Genomic DNA, 26,249 nt, shown 5'->3' with positions numbered 1-26,249 from the left:
CCTGCCCCCTGGGTTACCTCCTCCTTCATTTTCTGCTATTATCCACTCTCCTCTCCTATCAGATTCCTTCTTCTCCAGCCCTTGACCTTTCCCTGTCCTCCTGGCTTTACCTATCAATTTCCAGCTAGCTGCCTTCCCTTTTCCCCTCCCCTTTTTATTCTGGCATCTTTCTCCTTCCTTCTCCATCCTGAAGAAGGGTCTCAGCCTGAAACGTTGACTGCTGACCTGCTGAGTTCCTCCAGCATTGTGTGTGGTTGCTTTGGGATTTCCAGCATCTGCAGACTTTCTTGTGTTTTTTATTTGATCAGAAGTCGATTTGGTGATATGGTTTGGCCCAGCAAGATCGGGACTTTAGTTTTATCAAACAGCAAACCAGGTCACCACGGCTGTGTAGCAGTTAGCGCAACACTATTACAGCCCAGGGCATCAGAGTTTGGAATTCAATTCCCGTGTTGTCTGTAAGGAGTTCTATGTTCTCCTCCGGGTGCTCTGGTTTCCTCCCACAGTCCAAAGACGTACCGATTAGTAGGTTAATTAGTATTGTAACAGTCCTGTAATTAGATGAGGGTTAAGTTGGGCAGCATGGCTCATTGAACCAGAAGGGCTTGTTCTGCCCTGTATCTCTAAATAAAATTAAAAATAAAAATATTACTGCCCAAGCAGCAGCTATAACATTTCTTAGATCTGCATAATTTCTGGTCCATGTGTAGTGCATCATTAAAAATTTCCTTAGTCTATCGAGACAAAATACAGAGCCATGGCCAATGTACCAGCCTCTGCAGAGATCCATGACTTAGCATCATTAGCGAGCACAGTTGCATTCTATACCGGATGGAGGTCACTTCAAATAAAAGGTGGGTATTCAGTAACATTAGACACAGTTAGCTTCATCAGGTAGCTTTTGTTTGATCAGTTGAAAGGGACTTTGTTTTTACTTTCATCTCTTAACCACTGCTCGCATCTGTAAAACTACTTTAACAGAATAAAAGCACCTTCTGAGGTTCACAAGGACAACGCTCAGAGAAAATTTGACATCAGTCCACCGTAGGGGTTTTTGGGACTGATCAGCTCACTGGGACCTGTTATCACAGCCACGTATCCTACCCGGGAACATATCTTCACCTATCACCTCCCACCTTGTACGTCTGCCACCCCTCCCACCACCTTCCTACTCAGATCTCTCCTCTTTCTCTCCAGTCCCGAGGAAGGGTCTCAGCTCAAGCCGTCGACGGTTTGCTGTTTTCCACAGATGCTGCTCGACCTGCCCAGTTCCTCCAGCATTTTGGGCGTGTTGCTCTGGATTTCCAGCATCTGCAGAATCTCTTGTGTTTGTGAAGAGAAATGGAAATGTTTAGAGAGATAACTCCACTCCTTACAGCCAAAAGAGGTTTCTCTCATTTATTGTTTTACAGAGAAGATGTAAATAAGATTGAAAGAGTACAGAGAACATTTAGAAGGATGTTGCCAGGTCTGGAGGACCTGGGTTAGAAGGGAAGATTGAATAGGTTAAAACTTTATTCCCTAGAACGTAGAAGATTGAGAGGAGATTTGATGGAGGTATACAAAATTATGAGGGGTATAGATTGGGTAAATGCAAGCAGGCTTTTTCCACTGAGGTTGGCTTGGCCTACATCTAGATGTCTTGGGTTAAGGGTGAAAGGTGAAAAGTTTAAGGGAAACGTGATGGGAAACTTCTTCACTCAGAAAGTGGTGAGAGTGTGGAAGGAGCAGCCAGTGCAACTGGTGGATATGATTTTGATTTCAACGTTCAAGAGAAGTTTGGGAAGGTACATAATGGGAGGGATACGGAGGGCTAGGTGCAGATCGATGGGACTGTTTAAATGGTTCGCATGGACTAGATGGGCTGAAGGGCCTCTTTCTGTGCTGTACTTTTCTATGACTCTAGGATGTAGACTTACCTTGGGAATGCCAGTTTAAATGCCTTTGTACAGAATCGATTGCTGGGCCATTGCAGAGGGGAGTTGAGAGCTGACCATGTTGCTATGGGCCTGCAGTCATATAAAGGCCATACAGGGCAAAGGTATCAGACTTGCCCATCCTGAAGGTTCATTAGTAATCTGTTACATCAACGTAATGGTCTCATGTGACTTACTATCATCTTTTTAGACCAGATATATTTAATCAGCTTCAATCCTGATTATTAGCCTAGGCCCCTGAATTATTACACTAATTACATAATTTACTGTTCAAACACCTCCTGTTGATGTTCAGTGCCATTTAAATGATAACACTAATTATTTCACTTTACCAGTCAAACTGCATATCTGAACAGCTCTCAACACAATTGTTGTGTTTGTCTTTCTTTCAATGATTTCAAGCGTGGAATTTCGGAGAAAAGTACCTTCTTGAAAGGGGAAGCTTCTTCACCCAGAGAGCAGAGAGACCGTGGAACGAACCGCCAGCACGCGATTTCTATTACAATGTTTACGAGGAGTTTGGATGGTAGGGGTATGGTCCCCATGCAGGTCACTGGGAGGAGACAGCTTAAGTGGTTTGGCAAGGACTAGATGGGCCAAAGGGCCTGTTTCTGGGCTCTACTGACCTACCACTCTATCTCAGAACTTCTCCAACCTCAGCCTCCTTCTCACCTCACCTTACCTTACCTTTCACTGTTTCACAACTGTCAGCAGATCCTTCAGCCGCCAGGGATTCAACGCATAACGCTCTACTGCCCCTTTCCCCTTTAAGAAGCATCTCAAAACCCAAACCTCCGATATCAAGTAGGGGCGAGGGAAATGCCCATCACGCCCAACGTATACGTCAAAGATACGCACACGCACATGTTCTCTAAAAGCGGGTTATTTTGAGGTTCAATCTATATCTAATCTAATCCTGTGATTAAATTGAAATGCTTTTTGATAATAATTCTTGTGAAAGCATTTGGGATTTTTTTTTAACTTTAAGGATTCACCCTTGTCCCACGGAAGCTCGGTGCTAGCGAGCCGGGAGCAGTGTTAGTTTAGAACCTTCTCCGCACGGACCGAATGTTCAGCAGAATTGCGGGTTTTTTCCCTGTATACACCGCCCCTTTTCCTCCAAAAACAACCAGTAAAAAATGATAGCAAAGTTTCTAAGCAGATTTGCGCCCGGGTGCAATGGGCGCTCCGGAGAGCAGGGCGAAGTTCGTCCACGCGGTGCAAAACTTGTTAAGGTGCTCATCCCTCTCCCGGTCATTCTTACGTCCGGAGGAGATTCGACATTCCCAATTCTGAAAGTGGGATTCGGGATTATTTCACCATTTTACTCGAATCCCCCTTCCAATGGAGCTTAAATTGACGGAGGACATGAGCGAGACCCTGCCGCTTCTGAAGGAATTATCTCCCCAGCGACCCTGTGCATCCGACGGGTGAGTGGCAATATGCAGAGGGCGTCAATCGGTTCTCCCCTTCCTGTCTCCGTTCAACAGCATAGCGCCTTCCTGTCTCTCGGAAGGAACTTTCTATCACCAATTGATAATTGAAAGGGTTGTGGACGATTATCGAATCAGGATGGGCAAAGTTACCTGGATACTAAAGTAACACGCAAAACATTGGAGGAACTCAGCAGGCCAGGCAGTACCTATGGAAAAGAGTATAGTCGAAGGGTCTCGGCCCGAAACGCCGACTGTTTACTCTTTTCCAGGAAAGGTAAAGTGCTGGTGAGGAAGGAATCTGACAGGAGAAGGGAGTGGATCACAGGAGAAAGGGAAGGAGGGGGGCCCCGGGGGAGGGATGGGCAGGTGAAAAGAGGTAAGAGGCTAGAGTGGGGAATTGATACTAATTACGCAGACGCAATTAGCCCACCTCACTTCTGGACTAAGTAATGCAAGACTGACCATTTAAGAAAGACAGAATGGCGAATATGGGTATGACTGAGGCACAGGAAGATCCAAAAAGTGGCACTGGAATGGGGTTAGTCTTCATACCCAAGAGAATCAAAGCTCGTTCAGAGCAGGACATGCAGGGATTGTGACACAGAGCTGCGGCGGGGAGACTAATTACCATCGAACACGCAACTCTGAATTGCGGGGAAAAGGCAGGAGAATGGGGTTGAAACGGATATTCAATCAGCCACGATGGAATAGCGCAGCAAACTCGATGGGCCGAGCGGCCTCATTCTACTCCTGCATCTTATGGTTTTATAAAGTAGGGTCACACTGGTTGGAAGCACCAATCACAAAGGCTGCATTGCTATCCAGTGCTGGGTTTACGGATAGGACAGTCGCGGTTAGTTTGATCCACGTGGTAACCAATGAAGCCGACACCGCAGCAAATGGAGGATCATGTGGGCTGTTGGAGTCCAGATTGATAAGACACAAAGTAATGTTACTCGATTGGAGGAATGGGTTTCAACACCTCATAGCAATGCTGAGAAAAGAAGGATATTGCAGCAGGGACAAATTGAAGGATCTCAGCCCGAAACGTCGACTGCTTATAGTTTCTGTCTGACCTGCTGAGTTCCTTCAGCATTAAGTGTGCGTTGCTTTGAATCTGACTGGGATGAGTTCCCTATCAAATAGAATAACTACATTAGGAGTTAGAGAGATCTGTAGTTAAAGTTAGTGGGGAGTTCTAGTGAGGCAATATTTAAAGAGAAGAGAATGGAGTTGAATAATGAACGCGGTGATGATACCTAGAAGAACTCTGTAAGGAAAGATGAAGTGAGATGTTCAGAGCAGCTGCAGTGACTCGCCGCGCCGCAGCGCCATCTGGTGTCGGGGCTGAAACTACAAAAATGCATCCAATTAGAATCAGTGGAGGAAATGGTAAAAATTGAAGGTTGTTTATTATTTTAGCGATACTGCGTGGAGTAGGCGCTTCCGGTCCTTCGAGCCACGCCACACCGACAAATCCAATTAACCCTAACCTAATCACTGGACAATTTACAATAATCAATTACCCGGTTTGTGTTTAGCAGTGGGTGGAAACCAGAGCACCCGGAGAAGAGCCACACGTTCTGGGCCGGATGTACAGACTCCTTGTATCTAAATGGATTCTGCAGTTGTGACAAGATGGGATGATCAAGGGGTGGAAATAGAATTAAATGGACAATTCCACAGACATTACAGGAACATGGGTGCAAAGTTACTGAGGTTCAGAATTTAATATTGCAGCAGCCAATATTACAGCCACATAGCTACAGTGACACCGGTTCAAAGCCAGCCTCGGGTACTATTTGTGTGGAGTTGGCAGATTTTCCTTGTGGAAAACCACACAGGATTTCCCTGTGATTTCCTCCCACACCAGAAAGCCAAGCCACGCCACACCACGCTGATAAGTTTACCGGTTAATGATCAACTCCATTGCTTCTCTCTGATTGAGGGAGGAGGTGTAGCACTTGTCACACTTGCAGGGATAAGTGCCAAGAGGGAGATCAGTGGGGAGTGACAATTAGACAGGTGTGTCCCCAACCAGTAACAGTGATACACAGCATTGAATGTATCATATTAGAGGCACTAGGAGTCGTATGCAGCATGGAAACAGGGCCTTCTGTTTAACTCACCTATGCTGGCCAACACTACCTGAACAAGTCCCATTTACCTATATTTGATCCATATTCTCCAAACTTTTCCTATTCATGTACCTGTCCAAATGTCTTTTAAACAGTGTAATTTTTCCCATCTCTATCTCTACCTCTGGATGTAGGCTCCACACACCCACCCTACTGTCTGTGGAACAAATTGTCAGACATGTGATCATGGGAGAACTTGCATGTAGAATGGTCAAACCAATTTCACTTGTGCAGGTCAAACCATCAAATACACAAAAAAAGGGTTTTCTAGAAAACTGAGGAACCAGCCCGGGTCAGTCTGTTTTACATCTGATGTATTGCTATGAGGGTGGTGGGGTGGAGATGTGTCTCTACCAAAGGAGGTGTAAACCTCTGCTACCCTGCAGCTCGCCTTTGGGTGAGGTCTAGCATCTTCATCAACCCCCCCCCCCACCCCACCCCGATCAGGGCCACGTGAAGCCGTGGGAGCAGCTGATGCATATCACAAGTCCTGGTTATGCGACCACTGACACCAGACAGACAATCTCTGAAGAGTATTGATTATGGCTGGGGTCACCCGTCTTGTAAAGACACTACCCAGGAGAAGGCAATGGCAAACCACTTTGTCGAAAAATTTGCCAAGAACAAACATGGTCATGGATAGAGAAAAAAATAAGAACAACAACATGAAGTGGGTCTTCCCCACAGGCTTCAGACAGATGGAATACCATGACTGCCAATGTCATATGACATGGCACGTAATGATGTATTGCTATGAGAAAGAGTTTAGTGATCTGATAATTAGAGAATATTTAGGGAAAGATATCATTCATGGAATTTTATGTGAAAGTTGGAAGAGAGATCGTTCAGTCTAAAATTAGGGCTTTAAATTTGAAGTAACGCTCTCAAATGCTAACTGCCACAGTAGCTCGGGCTGTTCCAGAGTGCAGAGTTCAATTCTGGCCCAGTTTCTAAGGAGTCTCTGTATATCTTTAACGTGGAATGAGGAGGTTTTCTCGGGTCCTCTAGTTTCCTCCCGCAGCCCAAAGCCGTACTGGTTAGCATGTTAATTAGTCATTGTAAATTGTCCCGTGATTAGTTTAGGATTAATCGGGGGATTGCTAGGCAGTGTGGCTCGAAGGACTGGAAGGGCCTATTCCACACTCTATCACTAAATAAATGAAATGCCGGAGGAACTCAGCAGGTCAGGCAGCATCCATGGAGAGGAATAAACAGTTAGTGTTTGCTCCAATACCCTTCATCAGTACTCAAATTGTCTTTAAGTTTGACCCAAAAAAAAAACAAAGTTTTGAGGCCCATATTGGCTGTGACAGACTGGAAACAACACCTAAAGGTCTGGCAGTAAGGAAGCGATAGGTCATTAAAGAAGTAGTTAATTTACACAAGTTTGAGAGAAAACATTTCACCTCGTCTCTTATTGTTAATTAATTTCTAAGTATCTTAAATAGGCAACATCTTATTTTCAGCCAATGACCCTCTAGCTCCAGATCTTCCACAAGAAACATCCTCACTATAACTGCCCTTTTAAGACAACTCGGATTTTTACGTTTCATTCAGACTACATCCTGTGCTACAAGTGTAGCCAGCCCACTATTTTCTCACAAGACAAAGCTGTCTATTCAGTCTGAGCTGCAACGTCACTGCTCCCGTTTAGTATGGAGAACAGGCAGTATATTCTTGAAGGAGGTAGCTAATTTTAAACACTTGGTTAAAGGCCTGTGAAGAATGTGTCCAGGAAAAGTGGAACATATTTTCCCACAGCACAATAAAATAAACTCTGTAGAAATATTTTGGGCAAAAGAATACATACTGTGAAATGCAAGAAATTAACATTGAAAAAGTAATAGTAACACATTAAAAAAAAACTGGAGGAACTCAGCAAGTCAGGCCGCATCTATAGAGAAGAATAGAGCTGATGGTTAACTGTTTATTTCTCTCCACAGATGCTGCCTGATCTGCTGAATTCTTCCGGCATTTTGTGTGTTGTTCTGTTTTTCCGCATCTGCAGAATCTCCTGTGTTTAAGAAGTTAGAACTGTCATGGCTTCTGCATGTTGAAAGCTTGCAACTGTTTGTGAGTGATTGTAACTTTTTCTCTTTTGGCTTCTAGGACTTCGTCCTACGTGCTGTACGGTAGCCTGCCATGCGCAGACGTTACAATGAGCAAGCTGGAACTTTGGCACTGTCACCCTCGTCAGCTGTCCGGAAAACACAGGGTTGTGGATCAACAGATAGCCCGTCGGAGGCTGTATGTGGCCTCTGCTGTCTGCTTCGTGTTTATAATTGCTGAAGTGATAGGTAAACAAGGAAATGACTTGAACCATTTTAGCACCATGTATATATCCATGAGGTTTGTAATGCAGGGGTTCGTAACCTTTTTATGCCATGGACCCCTTTGGCAGTGTGATGAGGCCTATCAGAGTAAAGTATGTAAATATATAATAGGATTACAAACTACTACTACTACTACGTCGACTCAGGCCTAGGGGGCCGGCGTCGGGCACGATGACGGACTCTCCACTTCTCCCTCTCCCTCATCAGTGTGTTCAGTTCATCTACATCAGCCGCACCACTGTCTTCTTGGAGCGTGTTGACCATAGTCTTGGGAGGGCGCCCAGGGTTCATCCTCCCGTGCTTGGGCTCCCATATGACGACTAGGCTGGCAGGTAGCTCGGGGTGGCGTAGACAGTGCCCTGCTAGTTGCAGTCTTCTCACCTCGATTTTAGTGGTGAGCATCAGTAGGTTGTTATAGAGCTCAACGGTTGTCAGGTGCTGTTGCCAACTCACGTCAAGAGCCGTCCGGAGCATTCGTGTAGAGCAACCATCTAGAGACTTTTAGGATTACAAAAGAAACCAATTATATTGAAATATAGTTATCAAAATGTCTAAATGATTTTACAATATAGTAATGTATGAGCAGCTTTATTAACACATTACATAACAAGACTACATTTAAAATTATAGGCAAATTAAATTTTATTTTTTATAGACACGAGTGTGAAGCTGTTGTTTCATCACTTGAATAAGAAGAATAAACTGTGGGCTGGTCTTTGACAAAGCAACAGATGTCATGTTGGCTATCTGATCGATTTTGATTTTTTGCTTTAATGGTTACATGTTGAAAATCCTGATTCGTAAAGAAGTGTTGTTGAAAATGGAATTAAAGCTTCCATAGCTCGATTTACAAGGCAAGGATAGGCTTCTCTGAAGGAACACTAGCATTCTCCAAGGATTTTTGAGTTAAGCTCCAATTGTAGTAATTTTTTTTTTGACCTAAGATCAATGAGTTCATCTTTGGCTAGATCAACATCTTTGATATAGTTTATATCAGAAAGAAAATGATTGCTGATCCATGGTTCAATTTTTATTTCCATCTTGATGACATGACTTTTCAAAGAGTTCTGAAGTGTTTGCAGATGTCTCACTTCAAAAGAAATTATAGAGAATTTTGTATCCCATCCAAGTTCACGGCCCCCCTGGAATCTAACCCCACACAACAGGTTAAGAACCCCTGCTGTAAAAGTTTAGAGGTAGAGTTGGCTCTTTGAAGTGTAGCCATTGTGGTTAGAGAAGAATTCGAGTATACTATGACTATTGGATAATGGTAATGATGAAATAGTTGAGAGATGAGCATTAACATGAACAGCAGCCGAAATCACATTGCTCTTCATTAAATCAAGCTGTGTGCCCTTTCTCGTACCTCTGAGAGGGTGGACGAGGCTTCCATTTCACGGCTTTTTCAGGAAACCACACCTTGAGCCTGGAGTGTGGCACTCCATCAGTGCGGTGTTGGGAAATTGCTACAGATTGTGTGCCCTGTTCTCTGCAGTGAGAAGATAACCTGCAGTCTTCCAACTATACTCCCTAATTTCTACCCCCCCCCACATTGTTAGCACTGAGCGATCTGTCCTCACAGTCCTCAGCAGAGGTTCCCCCATTGTACCTCTGTTCAGATCTGATGGTGAGTTATTTTTCAGTCACCTCTGCCCCTGAGCCGATTTCTTCAGCAAAGAATCCTCCGCCCACCACTCCTCCCACCTCATGGGCACCCATTGCTGGCTTTTCCCCTCTCAGTTAACCTTTCCATTTGCATTGCCAATGTGACATTGACTGCCATGACTCTTCCACTCCCATCACTCAAGCCACCCTTGCCCCCTCCAGATGCTCGGGACTGGCTGGCCATCAAATACTACTCTTCCCTCAATTGTACCTGTTTCATCTCCTGTGCTTCCTTTACTGGATATCCCTGTCTCCATCTCAGGAGGCAAACTAGTTACTGAGATCTGCTGTGAACACTCACCCCACCAACCTCCTCATCCAGTGCATCATCTTTCACCAATTTCCCCAGCTCCCATGGGATCCCACCACAAGTCACACCTTCCCTTGACCTCTCAGTCTTTGGCAGGGACCACTCGCTCCCTCATTCCTGGTGGGCTGATCCTTTCTCATTCACCACTCTGGGTGCCCTGACACTTTCTCCTGAAATCTTCTGAGGTGTTACACTGTCCCTTCACCTCCTCAACACCATCCATGAACCTAAACAACTCTTCCAGGTGAGGCGATATTTCACATGCACCTCCTCCAACCTGGTCTAAGGTATTCAGTGGTCAGATATGCTCTTCTCTATCTTGGCAAGACCAAATGTGTATGAGATGACTCCCAGGGAGCATTTGTGTTCTGTCTGCAATAGCCATCTTGAGCTTCCCATCCTAACATGGACCCATCTGGCCTTCGCCATCGCCACTGTCACAATTTGCTTGCAGAGCCAACAATCAAATGGTATGAACGTTGAATTTCCCTTATCAGGTTACCTGCACCCCTTGTGCTCTTTTCCCACCCCTACCAGTTCTCCCAAGTTGTCTCATCTTCATTCAGCTTTTCCCTTTGATTTCCCACCTCTCCATTGATCCAATTCCACTTATAAGACATGGAGCAGAATTAGGCCATTCAGCCCTTCGAGTCTGCTCTGCCGTTCCATCATGGCTGTTTTATTGTCCTTCTCAACCCCATCCTCCTGCCTTCTCCCTGTGACCTTTGATGTTGTACTAATCAGGAACCCATCAATTTCTCCTTTATATATACCCAATGACTTGGCCTCCACAGTCATTTGTGGCAATGAATTCCACAGATTCATTGCCCTCTGGCTAAAGAAATTCCTCTTTGTCTCTGTTTTAAAGGATCCTCCTTGTATTCTGAGGCTGTACCCTCTGGTCCTGGACTTCACCGCCACAGGAAACACCCTCTCCCCGTCCACTCTTTCTAGGCCTTTCAATATTCAGTAGGTTTTATTGAGATCCCTCACATTCTTCTGAACTCCAATGAGTACAGAGCCAGAGCCATCAAATGCTCATCGTCCATTCCCAGGATGGTTCTTCTGATCCTCTGGTCCTTCTCCAATGCCAGCATGTACTTCCTTAGATAAGGGTCCAAATCTGCTCACAATACTCCAAGTGTGGTCTGACCAATGCCTTATAAAACCTTTATATTTTATATTGCTTTTATATTTTATTCTGCTGGAAATGAATAACTCCTGTCTCACCTCTCCACTGTACACACTGCCCAACTTCCTTCTGTGCCCAATCCTCTCCCCCAACCCCCCACCCCCACCCCCACCATAATGCAGGGCCTCGACCTGAAATGTCGACCACCTCTTCTACCTCCACAGACCCTATCTGACTGCAGAGTTCTTTCAGCTGTTTGTCACTGCCTTTTCATGTCTTGTTCTCATTGCTACCATCAGGAAGGAGGTACAGGAGCCTGAAGGCACTGACTCAGTGATTCAGAAACAGCTTCTTCCCCTCTGCCATCAGATTTCTGAATAGACATTGAACTCGTGAACACCACCTCACTACTTTTTGTATTCCTATTTTTGCACCACTTATTTAATATAACTATTTGATACATATACCATACTTTCTGTAATTCAGTTTTTCCTCTATTACCATGTATTGCATTATACTGCTGCAAAGACAACAAACTTCACGACACATGCTGTTGATATTAAATCTGAGTCTGATTTCTGACTTCAGATCTCCAGCATCTGTAGTCTGGTGTTTCTCTCCTAGCAGGATGGTTGAAATAAATGTTGGGAGGACGTGGTATTCAGATGTCTGAAGCTTTGCTTTCCCTCATTCAGGTGGATACATGGCTCACAGCCTGGCTGTCATGACCGATGCTGCTCACCTCTTGACGGATTTAGCCTCTATGCTCCTTAGCCTGTTTTCCCTGTGGCTTTCTTCACGACCTGCAACAAAAACCATGAACTTTGGTTGGTACCGTTCAGGTGAGATTGAATCTTCCATTTACATCTGCTTGTGTAGAGAGAATGTTATCATCGCTGACCAATGATCTAATCTAGAAATTCAACTGAGTGCACTTAATGCCTTCGAATCTGCATTTGAACCAGATAGAAATGGTCATTAAATTGCATCCAAATGCTGGAAATCAGAAATAGCAATGTAGGGGTTAGTGTGACACTACTATTGCTCTGCTCAAGCTCAAGTTTAATTATCATTCAACCATACACGAATATCTACAAATACAGCCAAGCAACCCAGCATTCCTCTGGGGCCAAGGTACAAATCATAGTACCAACAGTCATACACAGCACAACGAACGCACATATAGCACATATATGATATCAGTAGAAAGGAAAGGTACATCGCATTGAATGATTTCCCTCCACGCCTCTCTGGCGTAGTAGTGAACCGTGTACGAGGCAAGTTACAGCAGTGGTTTTCCATTGCCTTCTGCCGGGTGAGTTTCCAAAGAGATCGCCAGCTTGTAACCCAGTACGGATGGAAAGCGTGCAGGGGAGCTGGCTGGATTCGAACTCGGGACCTTTCATCCGGAAATCTGGCACTAATGTCAGTACACCACCAGCTGGGTCTACAATATCAGTAGAATAGTCAAAATAACACACAACAGCCCGTCTTCTGCCATGTGAAAAATGTAAACTGGGGGCAGCACCAACTCCAGTTTAGATGCCGTGCCTCACCACCTCTGTGGAGATCACTAACTCTGAAGCCTCACTCTTGCGTGGCTGTAAAAAGGCGACATCATGGCTTGAGGCCTACAACCGAGGCCACAGCTCCCCTGCTGTCCACCAATAAATCAGTGAATCGGGAGTCAGAGTTCAAAGTTCAATTCTAACATCACGTGTAATGAGTCCGTATGTCCTCCCCATCGAGGGGCGATCTGATAGAAGTTTATAAGATTGAAAGGCATAGATGTGGTGAACAGAAGGTATCTTTTTCCAGGAGGGTGCCACAGATTCCATTTGTCCCATTTTCATTATATCTCACGGTGGCCTCCTGCTGCACTCATCCCACTTCACTCCCGTGTGATTTGACATCTTTTTATTTTATTTTCATATAGAGAGACAGTGTGGAGCAGGTCCTTCCGGCCCAACGAGCCACACTGCCCAGCAACCCACTGATGTAACTCTAGCCTAATCACAGGACAGTTTACAATGACCAATTAATCTACTGACTGGTCTTTGGACTGTGGAAGGAAACTGGAACACCCGGAGGAAACTTGTGCGGTCACAGGAACAACTCACAAGCTCCTTATAGAGGACAGCAGAATTGAACTCTGAACTCTGAACTCCAGTACTCTGAGCTGTAGTAGTGTCGCACTAACTGCCGAGCTGCCGTGGTGCCTGAACACTATTTTGAGAGTTTATTTGTATTTGCCGATATTACTGGGTATTACAGCTAAGTTGTGTGTTTTCTTAAACTGACTTTGAAAGGATGTCTTAATCTGATGACTTTTTTGGGAGCTTCACTGTAGAGCCATGATTATGCACTTTCATACGCATATCTGTTCAAGCCAGAGAGCGCAGTGTTCCTTCTCTCATCAGTGGTTGGAGTGTGATTGGGTTAGTAAGGTCTGAGAGTGGGGAAAGGAGACCTGAATGGATTCCTAAATGGACTTTGAAGCTTTGGACGCTACCTCACTTTTTTTTAATATACAGTATTTTTGTTTTTGCACATTTTTAATAATCTATTCAATATACATAATTGATTTACTTGTTTATTATTATGTTTTTATTTTAATTATTTCTTTTCTCTGCTAGTTTATGTATTTCATTGAACTGCTGCTGCTAAGTTAACAAATTTCACGTCACTGATTCTGATTTTTATCTGCTCGTTGTATGGTGACGGCATAAGACGTAGGTGCCGAATTCACCCCATCGAGTTTGCTCTGCCGCTTGATCGAGGCAGATTTATTATCACTCTCAACTCCTGCTGGACTGGACCTGGAGTATTGTGTAGATGGGTGAGACTGTCAGGGGATGTGGTGTCAATAGTTGGAGGTGCAGACCAACCTGGAGCTGATTGAACAGTGCCATGCAGTCAAGTAACTGCGTGATCTCCTCCTGCCCCTTGTGTTCCTCTTTAAAATCCACTTGTCTAGGTTGACATCAGAGGAATGGATACATAACCTGTATCTGACCATTTGGCCTAATTTACCTGTGATGCTGTATGCTGCCCACAGATCTGCTCTTGCCTTCATCTCCAGTTATTTACTTGGATGTATCCATAGTATAGGTCTCCGCCCCTCCATTCAGGCACATTCTAACCGCTGTCCAGGTTAAAGTTTTTCCAGAATTTCCTCCTGGATTTAGCAGTGACCATCTTATCAAAACTACTTTTTTTTAAACTATAATTTTCTGATGAAGGTTCTCGACCTGAAACGTAATTTGTTCATTTCCCTCTGAAGATTCTGTCTGACCTGCTGAGTTGCTCCGGCATTTTGTGTGTGCTGCTTTATAAGTTTCTTTCTGGCCAGTTCTTTATTGTATCATATTAATAAAACAAAGTGGAAAAGAGAATAAATATTATTTGTATTATTAATCAAGGTATTCCTTGCATATTTTTTTAAATCCTTCCTTCCTTGTCAAAAAATAACTTCATTCTTTGCCCGGTGCCCCACAGAGATTCTAGGGGCCCTGTTCTCTGTGCTATCCATCTGGTTGGTAACTGGAGTGCTGGTGTACCTGGCAACAGAGCGACTCATTTCCAAGGAGTATGAAGTTGATGGGGCAGTGATGCTGATCACCTCAGGATGTGCTGTTGGCATCAACATTGTGTGAGTATCCTCTAGAAATAGACTTGTGATCCTTTTTTCTTCTTTGTAGTGGCCAAATTCTAACCAAACCAATTGCCGCTGCTGGTGACCCCCACGCATTAGTCATACTTGTATGATACACCCTTCTCTCTCCCCAGTAATGATTGTTTCAAAAGGCAAAGATATGTATTCAATCCTTTATTAGCAATTAGCAAACATACAAATCTTGAAGCGATGAAACTTAATGGTACCCAAGTGCAAGCTAAGCAAAATTGAGCAGTTAGCAAAAGATAGGACATCTGTCGGTCCCCAGCCCCAAACTGTCATGGGCAAAGCACAAAGACATAACTTATTCCCTTCACTTTTACCACGCCCCCCTCATGACTAGTTACCGTAGTAAACATGCAATACAGGAGACGATTCAGATAGAGAACAAGTGCATGGCTCCTACTTTTTCTTGTTACTGTCACAAGGATGACGTATCCAGGTATGGGTACAATCTCAGACCATAACTGAGCTCTGTTATCTTTTAAAAGCTATTTCAGTGTGTTCTTAATTCTTGAATAAAGTGTTGAAAAGTTCACAACTCTCTCAGTTCTGATTTCTTTCTCTGCCTGCTTCTCCTTTCACAGAATGGCCATCGTCCTTCATCAGTCTGGTCACAACCACAGCCATGGGCGTACGGGATCACATGACCTAGAATCCAACCCCCAGGGGTTAAAGGTCAGTGCCCAGGCAAACCCCAGTGTACGAGCCGCCTTCATCCATGTAGTGGGAGACTTGTTGCAGAGTTTCGGGGTTTTGATTGCTGCTTACGTCATCTATTTTGAGGTATGCGGGCAATGTTTCTGTTAGCACACCGCAATAACTGGTAGTTTTGGAAAGGGGAATGTGCATTTGGGTAAAGTTTGCATGAGTTCTCTGGAGGTTTTGTGGTATGACCACCTGCATGCAGCTACTCAATGTGTCGAATTCCTTATTCTGATCCTTGGTTAACAATTAGCAAATGTACAATGAAGCACTATTGAGTGTTATCTCTGTGGTTAGCAAAGATATCACCTCCGCAGTTCCAAGCTACAAATTGCATTGATGTAAGCATGAATACGTAACTGATTCCCTTCTACCATAACCCCCCCCCCCATGATGTGACTAGTTACCATAATAAACATGCAACACAGAATACATGGCTCTGACACAAACTTTTCACTCTTTCATCCCCTCGTGAAATTTTTTTTAAAGAATAAATGAGTGTTCAAAAATATTGGAAGAAAAGAAAATCTGTTTAATGGTTGGGATTTAAGAGTTTTGTATGTTGGCACCAGAAGTGTGGTGTCACTTGTGGGCTGCCCATCACAATCCTCACTGATTTGATGTTTTTTACAAACAACATATTTCACTGTATGTTACGATATCCATGTGAAGAATAAAGCTAATCTTTATCAGCAAGTGTCCAGATGGTCAATGTTAAATTGCAGTGACTCTAGAACTCTTCTTTGAGGGCCAGTTACAGTAGTCAAGGAGGTGTCCCTAGTAAAATGTTGCAAGGCACTTCAGGAATATTGATTAAATCAGGCTTTCCCAACCTGGGGTCCACGGACTCCTTGCTTAATAGAATTGGTCCATGGCATGAAAAAGATTGGGAACCCGTAGTAAATGCAGTTTGACATTGAGGCATAAAAGATAGAAATCATCAATAAATTTCAGTCAAATGTAAGTTTTAAGGATCATTATGTAGAACGAACGAGAGGCAGGAAATATTCGAGGTCATTACAAAGCCATTAGAGCCATTTACATGAGACATAGGAGCAGATTTAGGCCATTTGGTCCATTGAGATTGCTCAATCATTTCATCATGGCTGACTTATTATCTCTTTCAACCCCATTCACCTGCCTTCTCCCTCCCCGTAACCTTCGTCACCCTGACTAATCAAGAACCTGTCAACCTCTGCTTTATATACTGTATACCCAATGATGCCACCTGTGTGGGCACAGTTGGCATTACAGGAAGGCATGATAAAGTAGCAGTTCGTGCAACCTTTTAGGATGCCAGCTGTAAGAGCGCAGTTCAATCCCTGCTAATGTTTGTAAGTTGTTTGTACGTTTCCTCCAGGTCTCCGGTTTCCATCCATATTCCAAAAGTGTACGGTTAAGGTTAGTAAGTTATGGGCCTGTTACATAGGTGCCAGAAGCAGGGTGATCTGGCAGGCTACTAAGCACAATCCTTGCTTGTCTGATTTGACACAAAGCAATACATTTCACTGTATATTTTAAAGTACATGTGACAAATGAAGTTGACCTCTAATCTTTAATGCAAGTCTAATAAAGGGGTAACTCAGTGTAGAGATGTATAACGTAGAAACAGGTTCTTTGACCCAATTGAGTCTCTGCCGATCACCAATCACCCACTTACATTAATGCTACGTTAACCTCATTTTGTATTTTTCCTGTATTAGCAGCAATTCTGTCCATTGTCTACCAGTTAACTAACTAACCAATTAACTAACCAACCTGCATTCCTTTAGATTGTGGGAGAGAATCTAAACAAACTGAGGCAACCCCTGTGGTCGAGGGAAGAACGTCCAAACTCCTCACCGACAGCTCTCGAGGTCGGGGTGGAATGTGAGTCCCAGGAGCAGTGAGACAGTGGCTCTAAGCTGCCCTAACACTGGGAACGTATTGTGCTCATCAGAGATCTGCTGGATCTCTCAGTAGTGAGATCTTTGTTTCCTTTGCCAATGTCCAGCCCTCCACTTAGAGGGTCAATATTCTTAGGATTGGTTTGGCATCAGAGCCAAGAGGTTAAAGCTACCTTAACACACAAAGAGTGTTGTGTATTTAATACCGCAATAATATTTGAGAAATTGTGTGTGCATGTGTGTGCATTCTTGTTCAATTAAATAATTAATTATGGGTTATAAGTAAAACACGTTAATTGCATATGTCACCATGCCACCACATGATACGTGTGTACCTCAGTTAAAGTAAACAGATTTCAGACTCCCATGTCTTCCTTCAAATTAGCTTAATGTTTTGAAGCTACAAAACATGAGAGTAATTTTCCATTTAAATCATCTAATGGTTACATTGCGCTTACGTAATCTTTTAATTTGTGTTCAGCCTGAATACAAAGCCATCGACCCGATCTGTACCTTCCTCTTCTCCCTATTGGTTCTTGGCACTACCTTCTCCATCCTGAGGGATGTCCTTCGTGTATTGATGGAAGGTGAGTCTGAAGTTTTAACAATTTAAAAACAAGTCTCAATTGCAAATAAAGTGAAGGAACGATCCAAAGAGGGTGAACAGAATTGGCGAAATGGGCTACAACGATTTGCGGTGCATGAACGATGGAAGTGGTTGACAGATTCATGATTTTAAGGTGTTGGTAGTATGTTTAGAAATAATACAGTACTATGCAAAGCTCTTAGGCAAATGTATAACTAGGGAGCCTAAGATCTTTGTAAGTACTGTCGTAATTTTATGTATTACACTGTACTGCTGCCACAAAATAAAACAAATTTCATGGCATATGTGAGTGATGATAAACCTGATTCTGATATGGGTCTCTATTGTGGACTGAGACTTTAAAGAGGCAGGGAGAGGGGAATCATGGTTAAGAAAAAGGGACAGGAGAGGGGAGGTTAACGGGAAACACCAGAGAGACATTCTGTAATGATCAATAACCCAGTTGTCTGGAATCAAATGACCTTGCCTGGTGTCTCAGGGCTGGGTGTGTCTGCAACCACTACACCTCCCCACTCTGGCACTCCTTCTCTGCCACCTGTACCACACCCCTTACACGACACTCTACCCTTGCCATTCCCAGCATCCTAAACTCCCGCCAGATTTACAAACTTGTTCTCTACTTCACGTTGACAAGTACAGTACTGTGGAAAAAGTCAGGCACTCTAGCTCTAATATATATATATATTTTAAGAAATATATATAAATAAAAAATATTTAAGACTTTTGCCATAGTACTGTAGAAATGAAAGTGCTTTATTATGAACCCTTACATTTGAAAGGCAAATAGCTCTGTTGGTTTGAGGGAGCGTCAATTAATCTAGCAGAGGATGTAGTGAGAAAAGAGAGGTGACAGGCCCTTGGGACACCAAGATTTACAGTATACATATAGACTGAAGAACCACAGTAACATTGATTTAGACACATTGAGTGGAGCGATTTAGAAGGTGACAAGGAGAGGCTGGAATCCAAGGATCCTCTTGTGAGAGGAAGTTTTGTTTTCCCAGACCAGTAAGATGGGAGCAGCTTGACAGCACATTGTACAGCACTCAAAGTTTATTGAAGCTCAGACAGTGTTGAAATTTCGCCAAGGTGAGTGAGTCTGAGGACAAAGGAGGCAAGGGAGCCTGCAGAAAGAAGGGGGGTTTGAGCTGAGATCAGTGGAGCTCTGGGAATAAATCAGAATAGGGTTTAATATCACTGGCATATGTTGTGAAATTTGTTGTTATGCAGCAGCATTACATTGCAATACCTAATAAAAGCATTACAGAATTATAGTAAATATATAAAAGTTAAATAAGTAGTGTGAAAAGGAAAATTAGAGAGGTGGTGTTCATGGATTCAATGTCCATTCAGAAATCTGATGGTCGAGGGGACGGAGCTGTTCCTGAATTGCTGAGTGTATCTTCAGGCTTCTGTACCTCCACCCTGTGAGACGAGGGCATGTCCTGGGTGATGGGACAGTCTGATACAGTTATTCCACCAGTGTTGAGCTCTCTCTTTCAATGCAGGTACTCCGATAGGAATGGACTTTAGCCACGTAAAAGAGACTCTCCTGTTAATCGATGGAGTGAAAGCGGTGCACAGCCTCCGTATCTGGGCGCTGACCATGAACCAGCTGGTTCTATCTGTTCATATTGCCACCGGTAAGTAGTAGGGTACAGATTATTGTTTGCTGACCGTGTGTTTGTTTAGCTGTGTATGAGGTTGTGATGGTCTTGTTTCAGTTGTTTTAATTGTCACTGCAAGAATCCCGGGGCACAATCACAAAGTGATGCTTCAGTGCAGTACCAAGCGAGTGCCGAGTGTCAAATGCATCCTTGTTGGCATTAGATATTGAACAGGGTTTAACACACAAAACGCTGGAGGACCCATCAACATATCTGGCAGTATCTCTGGAGGTGAATGAACAGTTGACACCTCGGGCTGAGACCTGACAGTGATCATGTTTGTGGATGGCACGTTAGTGTAGTGGTTAGCGTTAGATGTTATTAAGAGCGCCAGTGACCCGGGTTCGATTCGAGACATCTTCCCTCTCAGTCCTGATGGAGAGTTCCTGCCTGAAACATCGACAGTTCCTTTCCATCCTGCTAGATGCTGCTCGAACCATTGAGTTCCTCCAGCAGATTGTATTGTTGAAAAGATAAGTCTGGTGCATGCAATCATTATTATGGCCAGGAATATGCAACTTGGGATATGGAGAAGTTTCTTTAGTTGGCTTCATCGTTCTTTAAAAGTGTTTACAGATTCTCAGTCATTGATTACATCCCAAACTGTGATCGATGGATTCTTGGGCACAGGGTATTATGGACCAAGTGGAGAAGTAGCCGGAAATGGAGGACGAGCCGTAACGATAGAATGATCGAGCTATTGTCACACTCTATTTCTTACAAAATACCATGTTGTGATGAATCCTTGATTTCAAGGAGGCTACGCAGCATCGATTCCAGGACCACCAGACTCCCTCCAAGAAAGAAAACTCCTAATGTGTTAAGAGAAGTCTCAGATTGAACCAGGGTCACTGGCACTGTGATGGCATTACGCCAACCACTGCACTACCTTGCCACCTGCGCACCCATAGAAGGGGTCAAACGTGATCACTGCCTGCGTCTCCGTCCAAAACATCGACTGTTTATTCATTAAATATGGACTGTTTAGTCCCATTAAATATCAGAGAATGTATACAGTACACAACCTCGATCTTTAGACATCCACGAAAACAGAGGAGTGCCCCGAAGAATGAGTGACAGTAATGTTAGAACCCCAAAGACCCTCCGACACGTTCCTTAAGCAGCAGCAAAGCATCGACCCTCCCTCTCCCCAACTTACTTCAGCAAAAAAAGCATTAGCACCCTCCCCCAAAGAAAGAGCATGATCTGCAGGACAAAAAAAAGTTAATTATTCACCTGACAACTGAACGTATCACAATTCTTTATCTAACTTTGTTTTATCTTTATGCTGCATCGGATCTGGAGTAACAAATATTTTTTTCTCCTTTACACTTGTGTGCTGGAACTAATCTTGGAATAATCTTGGGATAATAATACGAGTATACAGTATTTCTGGAAGTCAGAGGTCCTTCCCTTGCACCTGAACTGATGAATTAATAAGATCTGAAGCCATTGTTTTCTTCATATTGGACAGAAAGAAAAAAAATCACACAATTTTTTCCATCTTTTTGAAATTCCTTTCAATTTTATAGGAATTTGCTTGTTTATGAGAATTATGACAAATTTGGATCAACTCAGGTTGTGAATGATTTTTATACCAGTTAGTACCAGATGATGGGGCTATTGTGAACCTAAAGCAAGGTTTTTCTTCAATAAATATAAATATGAAAAGCTGGAAATACTCACTAGGTCAGACAGCATGTAGCGAAAGGGTTCCTTTATGCTACGGACATGTACCGTTAATCGAGGGGTCTGTGGATCTCAGGTTGGGAACCCCTGATCTAGGGAGAGACAGAGTTAACGTTTCAAGAAAATGATCTTGCATCAAAAGTGAAGAAGGTTAAAAATGAAATGAGTGGATTAAAGAGAATTGGAGGTGAGGGATGGGAGTTGATGCAACACACAAAATGCTGGAGGAATTCAGCAGGTCAGGCAGCATCTATGGAAATGTATAAACAGACGCCGTTTTCGGCTGAGACCCTTCTTCAGGGCTGAGAAGGAAATGGGAAGATGCCAGAATAAAAACGTGGGGGGGAGGGGAAGGAGTCTAGCTGGAAGGTGATAGGTGAAGCCTGGTGGGTGATTCCAGGATTCAATGGCTTGTCATATGAAGAGTGTTTGATGGCTCTGGGCCTGTATTCGCTAGAATTCTTGTACTGTGGAAGACGTCCTGCCTCGTCCCTGTGCCGTGCCCCAGCAGCCTCAATGACTACAGACCGGTGGCATTGACCTCCCACATCATGAAGACCCTGGAGAGACTTGTTCTGGAGCTGCTCTGGCCTATGGTCAGGCCACACTTAGATCTCCTCCAGTTCGCCTACCAGCCCCGACTAGGAGTTGAGGATGCCATCGTCTACCTGCTGAACCACGTCTACGCCCACCTGGACAAGCCAGCGAGCACTGTGAGGGTCATGTTTTTTGACTTCTCCAGTGCATTCAACACCATCCGCCCTGCTCTGCTGGGGGAGAAGCTGACAGCGATGCAGGTGGATGCTCCCCTGGTGTCATGGATTCTTGATTACCTGACTGGCAGACCACAGTACATGTGCCTGCAACATTGTGTGTCCGACAGAGTGATCAGCAGCACTGGGGACTGTCTTGTCTCCCTTTCTCTTCACCATTTACACCTCGGACTTCTACTATTGCACAGAGTCTTGTCATCTTCAGAAGTTTTCTGATGACTCTGCCATAGTTGGATGCATCAGCAAGGGAGATGAGGCTGAGTACAGGGCTACGGTAGGAAACTTTGTCACATGGTGTGAGCAGAATTATCTGCAGCTTAATGTGAAAAAGGCTAAGGAGCTGGTGGTAGACCTGAGGAGAGCTAAGGTACCGGTGACCCCTGTTTCCATCCAGGGGGTCAGTGTAGACATGGTGGAGGATTACAAATACCTGGGGATATGAATTGACAATAAACTGGACTGGTCAAAGAACACTGAGGCTGTCTACAAGAAGGGACAGAGCCGTCTCTATTTCCTGAGGAGACTGAGGTCCTTTAACATCTGCCGGACGATGCTGAGGATGTTCTACGAGTCTGTGGTGGGCATTGCTATCATGTTTGCTGTTGTGTGCTGGGGCAGCAGGCTGAGGGTAGCAGACAGCAACAGAATCAACAAACTCATTCGTAAGGCCAGTGATGTTGTGGGGATGGAACTGGACTCTCTGACGGTGGTGTCTGAAAAGAGGATGCTGTCTAAGTTGCATGCCATCTTGGACAATGTCTCCCATCCACTACATAATGTACTGGGTGGGCACAGGAGTACATTCAGCCAGAGACTCATTCCGCCGAGATGCAACACAGAGCGTCATAGGAAGTCATTCCTGCCTGTGGCCATCAAACTTTAAAACTCCTCCCTTGGAGGGTCAGACACCCTGAGCCAATAGGCTGATCCTGGACTTATTTCATAATTTACTGGCATAATTTACATATTACTATTTAACTATTTATGGTTCTATTACTATTTATTACTGTGCAACTGTAACGAAAACCAATTTCCCCCGGGACCAATGAAGTATGACTATGAATTCAGAAGAATGAGTGGTGACCTCATTGAAACCTATCGAATGGTGAAAGGCCTTGATAGAGTGGATGTGGAGAGGATGTTTCCAACAATGGGAGAGAGGCTTAAGACCAAAGGACACAGCCTCAGAATAGAGGGGTGTCCTTTAAGAATGGAAATGAGGAAGAATTTCTTAAGCAAGAGAGTGGTGAATCTGTGGAATTCTTTGCCTCAGGCAGCCGTGGAGGTCAAGTCTTTCTGTACATTTAAGGCCGAGGTTGATAGATTCTTGATTGGTCAGGGCATGCGAGGATACGGGGGAAGGCAGCAGACTGGGGCTGAGAGGAATATTGGATCAGCCATGATGAAATGGTGGAGCAGACTCGATAGGCCAAATGGCTTAATTCTGCTCCTTTATCTTATGGTCTTATGGGTGAGAAAGGTGAAGGGTTGGAGAGGAGAATAGACCTTGGGAGAAAGGGAAGGAGGAGGGGACATGGGATGAGATAGGCAGGTGAGAAGAGGTAAAAGGCTAGAGAGTGGAATAGAAGAAGAGGGGAGGAGGAGGAAACCTTTTTTTTATTAGAAGGAGAAATTAATATTCATGCCATCAGGTTGGAGGCTACCCAGGTGGAATATAAGATGTTGTTCCTCCATCTTGAGGGTGGTCTCATCTTGGCACAAGAGGAGGGCATGGACCGACATATGGGAATGGGAATTAAAATGTTTTGTTCCCTCAGAAGTGCTGCTTCTGGTAGATGGAGCGGAGGTGCTCGACAAAGCAGTCCCCCAATTTACGATGGATCTCACCAATGTAGAGGAGGCCGCATCGGGAGCACCAGACACAATCGATGTCTGTTTGGGCCCTGAATGGAGGTGAGGGAGGAGGTGTATAGGCAGTTGAAGGTCTGTTATAGGTGGAGGCAGATGAGATTGAATGGCAGAAATAGGATTGAAGCAATCTGAAACAGATGAAAAGGAAGAGGTGCAATTAGGGGATAAATGAAATCGGAAATAGCATGTGAGATTATATTCCTGTAAGGAAAAAGTAGGAGCAATTTGTTAAGCCTGTTGAGCCCCTCAGGGAACAAGTTTATAGTTGATCATTTATCTCCAGAGTCAGTTCATTTAACTCTGCCATGGACGGTCCCAAGCTGGCTGTGAAAGGAGTTGGTTTGGGCATGGAGTGAGCATCCCTCTTCCATTTAAAAACCCAGTGCTTAGAAATGCCAACAGAGGCTCTGAAGATCTCACCCCTGGGGGAGAAAGGATCTTGGAAGATGGGCTACACCTGGGTGTCAATTTGAAAGTCTGACCCGGGAACAAGGACTATGCTCCCAGTTAGGGATAATGGGCTAAGAATAAGAGCAGCTCATTTCCCACCCTGTTCCTATATATGTGTCATTGGGAAATAAGACTCAACCTTGTGTTGAATTCAACAATTACAGATAATTAATTACTTTAGTCTTCAACCTCACATTTCCAGCATTCAAGTTAAAGTGACATTGAACCTCGGCCGGGGGAGAATTGGAAGGCACCAACTGTAATCTTGGCTTTTCTGGGAGGAAGACAGTGTTATTAAGCTGCCTTTGTAGGAAAGGAAAGCCTTTATGGATGAGCAAAGGATTGAGGGCTATGTAGGAGGGAAGGGTTAGATTGATTTTGGAGTCAGTGAAAAGGCTGGCACAAGCTCTGGAACCGGAGGGGATAACTTCACTCAACTTCACTTGCTCCATCAGTGAACTGTTCCCACAACCTGTAGACTCACTTTCAAGGACTCTACAACTCATTTCCTTGATATAAGGCAGGAGGAGAAGATGGTGGCACGACGCAGCGCCAGGTGATGAATATCTCTTATCTGTCAAGTAAGATGCGGTGCACAATTCTGATTTGATGGAGGCAGGTGTGAGAGCACGGAGGAACATCTGGTGAAACTTCTGAAATGCCTGTTTTGCTGCCGCTGCTACTGTGTGATCCGAAATCTCCGGAGGGGAAGGCCCCGAATCCTCGGCTTTGCCTGTTGCTTAGTGGCTGGGGCTGGGGTCGAAGCGCTGGGCAGAGATGGTGCTCAGTGCTCGGTGTCGGAGGGCTGGTCGGAGGCTCGAAGTTTTCGGACGGACTCAGAGTCGGACTGTGGTCGGGTGCTTCCAGGATGCTGCATCGGCAAGTTTGCAGTGCTGGAAGCTCATGGCAGGGAGAGTTTCTCCCTTCTACTATCTGCGTGAGATGTTGGGGCTATCGGGACTTTGAGACTTTTTTTAACCGTGCCCACTCTTATCAAATTACGGTATTGCTTTGCACTGTTGTAACTATATGTTATAATTATGTGGTTTTTGTCAGTTTTAGTCTTGGTCTGTCTTGTGTTTCTGTGATATCATACTGGAGGAACATTGTATCATTTGTTAATGCATGCATTTCTAAATGACAATAAACGAGGACTGAGTGTCCTCATAATCTAATTTATTTATTACTACATTCACTCCATTCTTTTAAAAAAAAAAGAACCTCACTTGAGATCAAGCTCCTCATTTCTTTGACCCTTTGTTTTCTAAAAACCTGTCCACCATTTGTTAAATAATTCATGTGATCTAACGGTTGGTTGTCTTTCTTACAGATGAAGGGGTGAATGCACAGGTTATTTTGGCTGAAGCTAACCAAGTGCTCCAGAGCAAGTTTGATTTCCACTCTATCACTATTCAAATAGAGAGCTACTCTGATGATATGATCAACTGCAGGGAATGCCAAGAGCCAAGAGACTAGCTGACCGGTGCTTGGAATTCCACTAGTATGTCTGATAGAGTTGTCTTCTCTGACCACAGATAGTCACAGGTGGAAAAGTTGTATGGGAGCAAGAGGATGTGAAAGGTTTTCACCATACACATGACCTAAATACCATGTTTGCACCTTGGAAGTTCAAGGGTTAGGCTCTTGTAAACAAAAGGCAGCTATAAACAAAAATGTGAAATAATTTGAGTATAAACATCAATATTTGGTGAGATGGAACAAGAAGGGATAAACCTAAAAATATGCCCATGTCCTTTGGGGAAATGGAATTAAGCTACACCACATGGATATACAGTATGTTTTGTGCATTACTCTTCATGTCAAAGTGACTACATTAAAGGGAGATTAATGCTGCCACTTTTTAAATGTTATTGTTAATATTCACTGTTGGGATCAAATTGCTCATTCATTTGAGACTTCATGTAAGTTTTTGCTTAAAAATAAACCTTTTCAAAATTTGCAGTCTGTCTTGA

At 44.0% G+C, this 26,249-nt stretch overlaps 1 protein-coding gene across 1 annotated transcript; it reads left to right on the top strand.

Annotated features, from left to right (window-relative positions):
• Window positions 1-2,910: 2,910 nt before the first annotated feature.
• On the top strand, window positions 2,911-26,175 carry LOC140190433 (proton-coupled zinc antiporter SLC30A2-like). Its single transcript, XM_072247003.1, is given in 9 exon segments — window positions 2,911-3,280; window positions 3,282-3,367; window positions 7,621-7,808; window positions 11,647-11,793; window positions 14,450-14,603; window positions 15,215-15,413; window positions 17,700-17,805; window positions 19,334-19,468; window positions 25,607-26,175. Coding segments are annotated over 9 exon segments (1,365 nt in total). The 5' UTR covers window positions 2,911-3,076; the 3' UTR covers window positions 25,753-26,175.
• The last annotated feature ends 74 nt before the right edge of the window (window positions 26,176-26,249 follow it).

The sequence above is a fragment of the Mobula birostris genome, chromosome 30 (genome assembly GCF_030028105.1).
Source record: "Mobula birostris isolate sMobBir1 chromosome 30, sMobBir1.hap1, whole genome shotgun sequence".
Taxonomy (NCBI): domain Eukaryota; kingdom Metazoa; phylum Chordata; class Chondrichthyes; order Myliobatiformes; family Myliobatidae; genus Mobula; species Mobula birostris.
The sequence above is the reverse complement of the archived record's forward strand: the minus strand, read 5'-3'. Positions and strand labels throughout refer to the sequence as shown.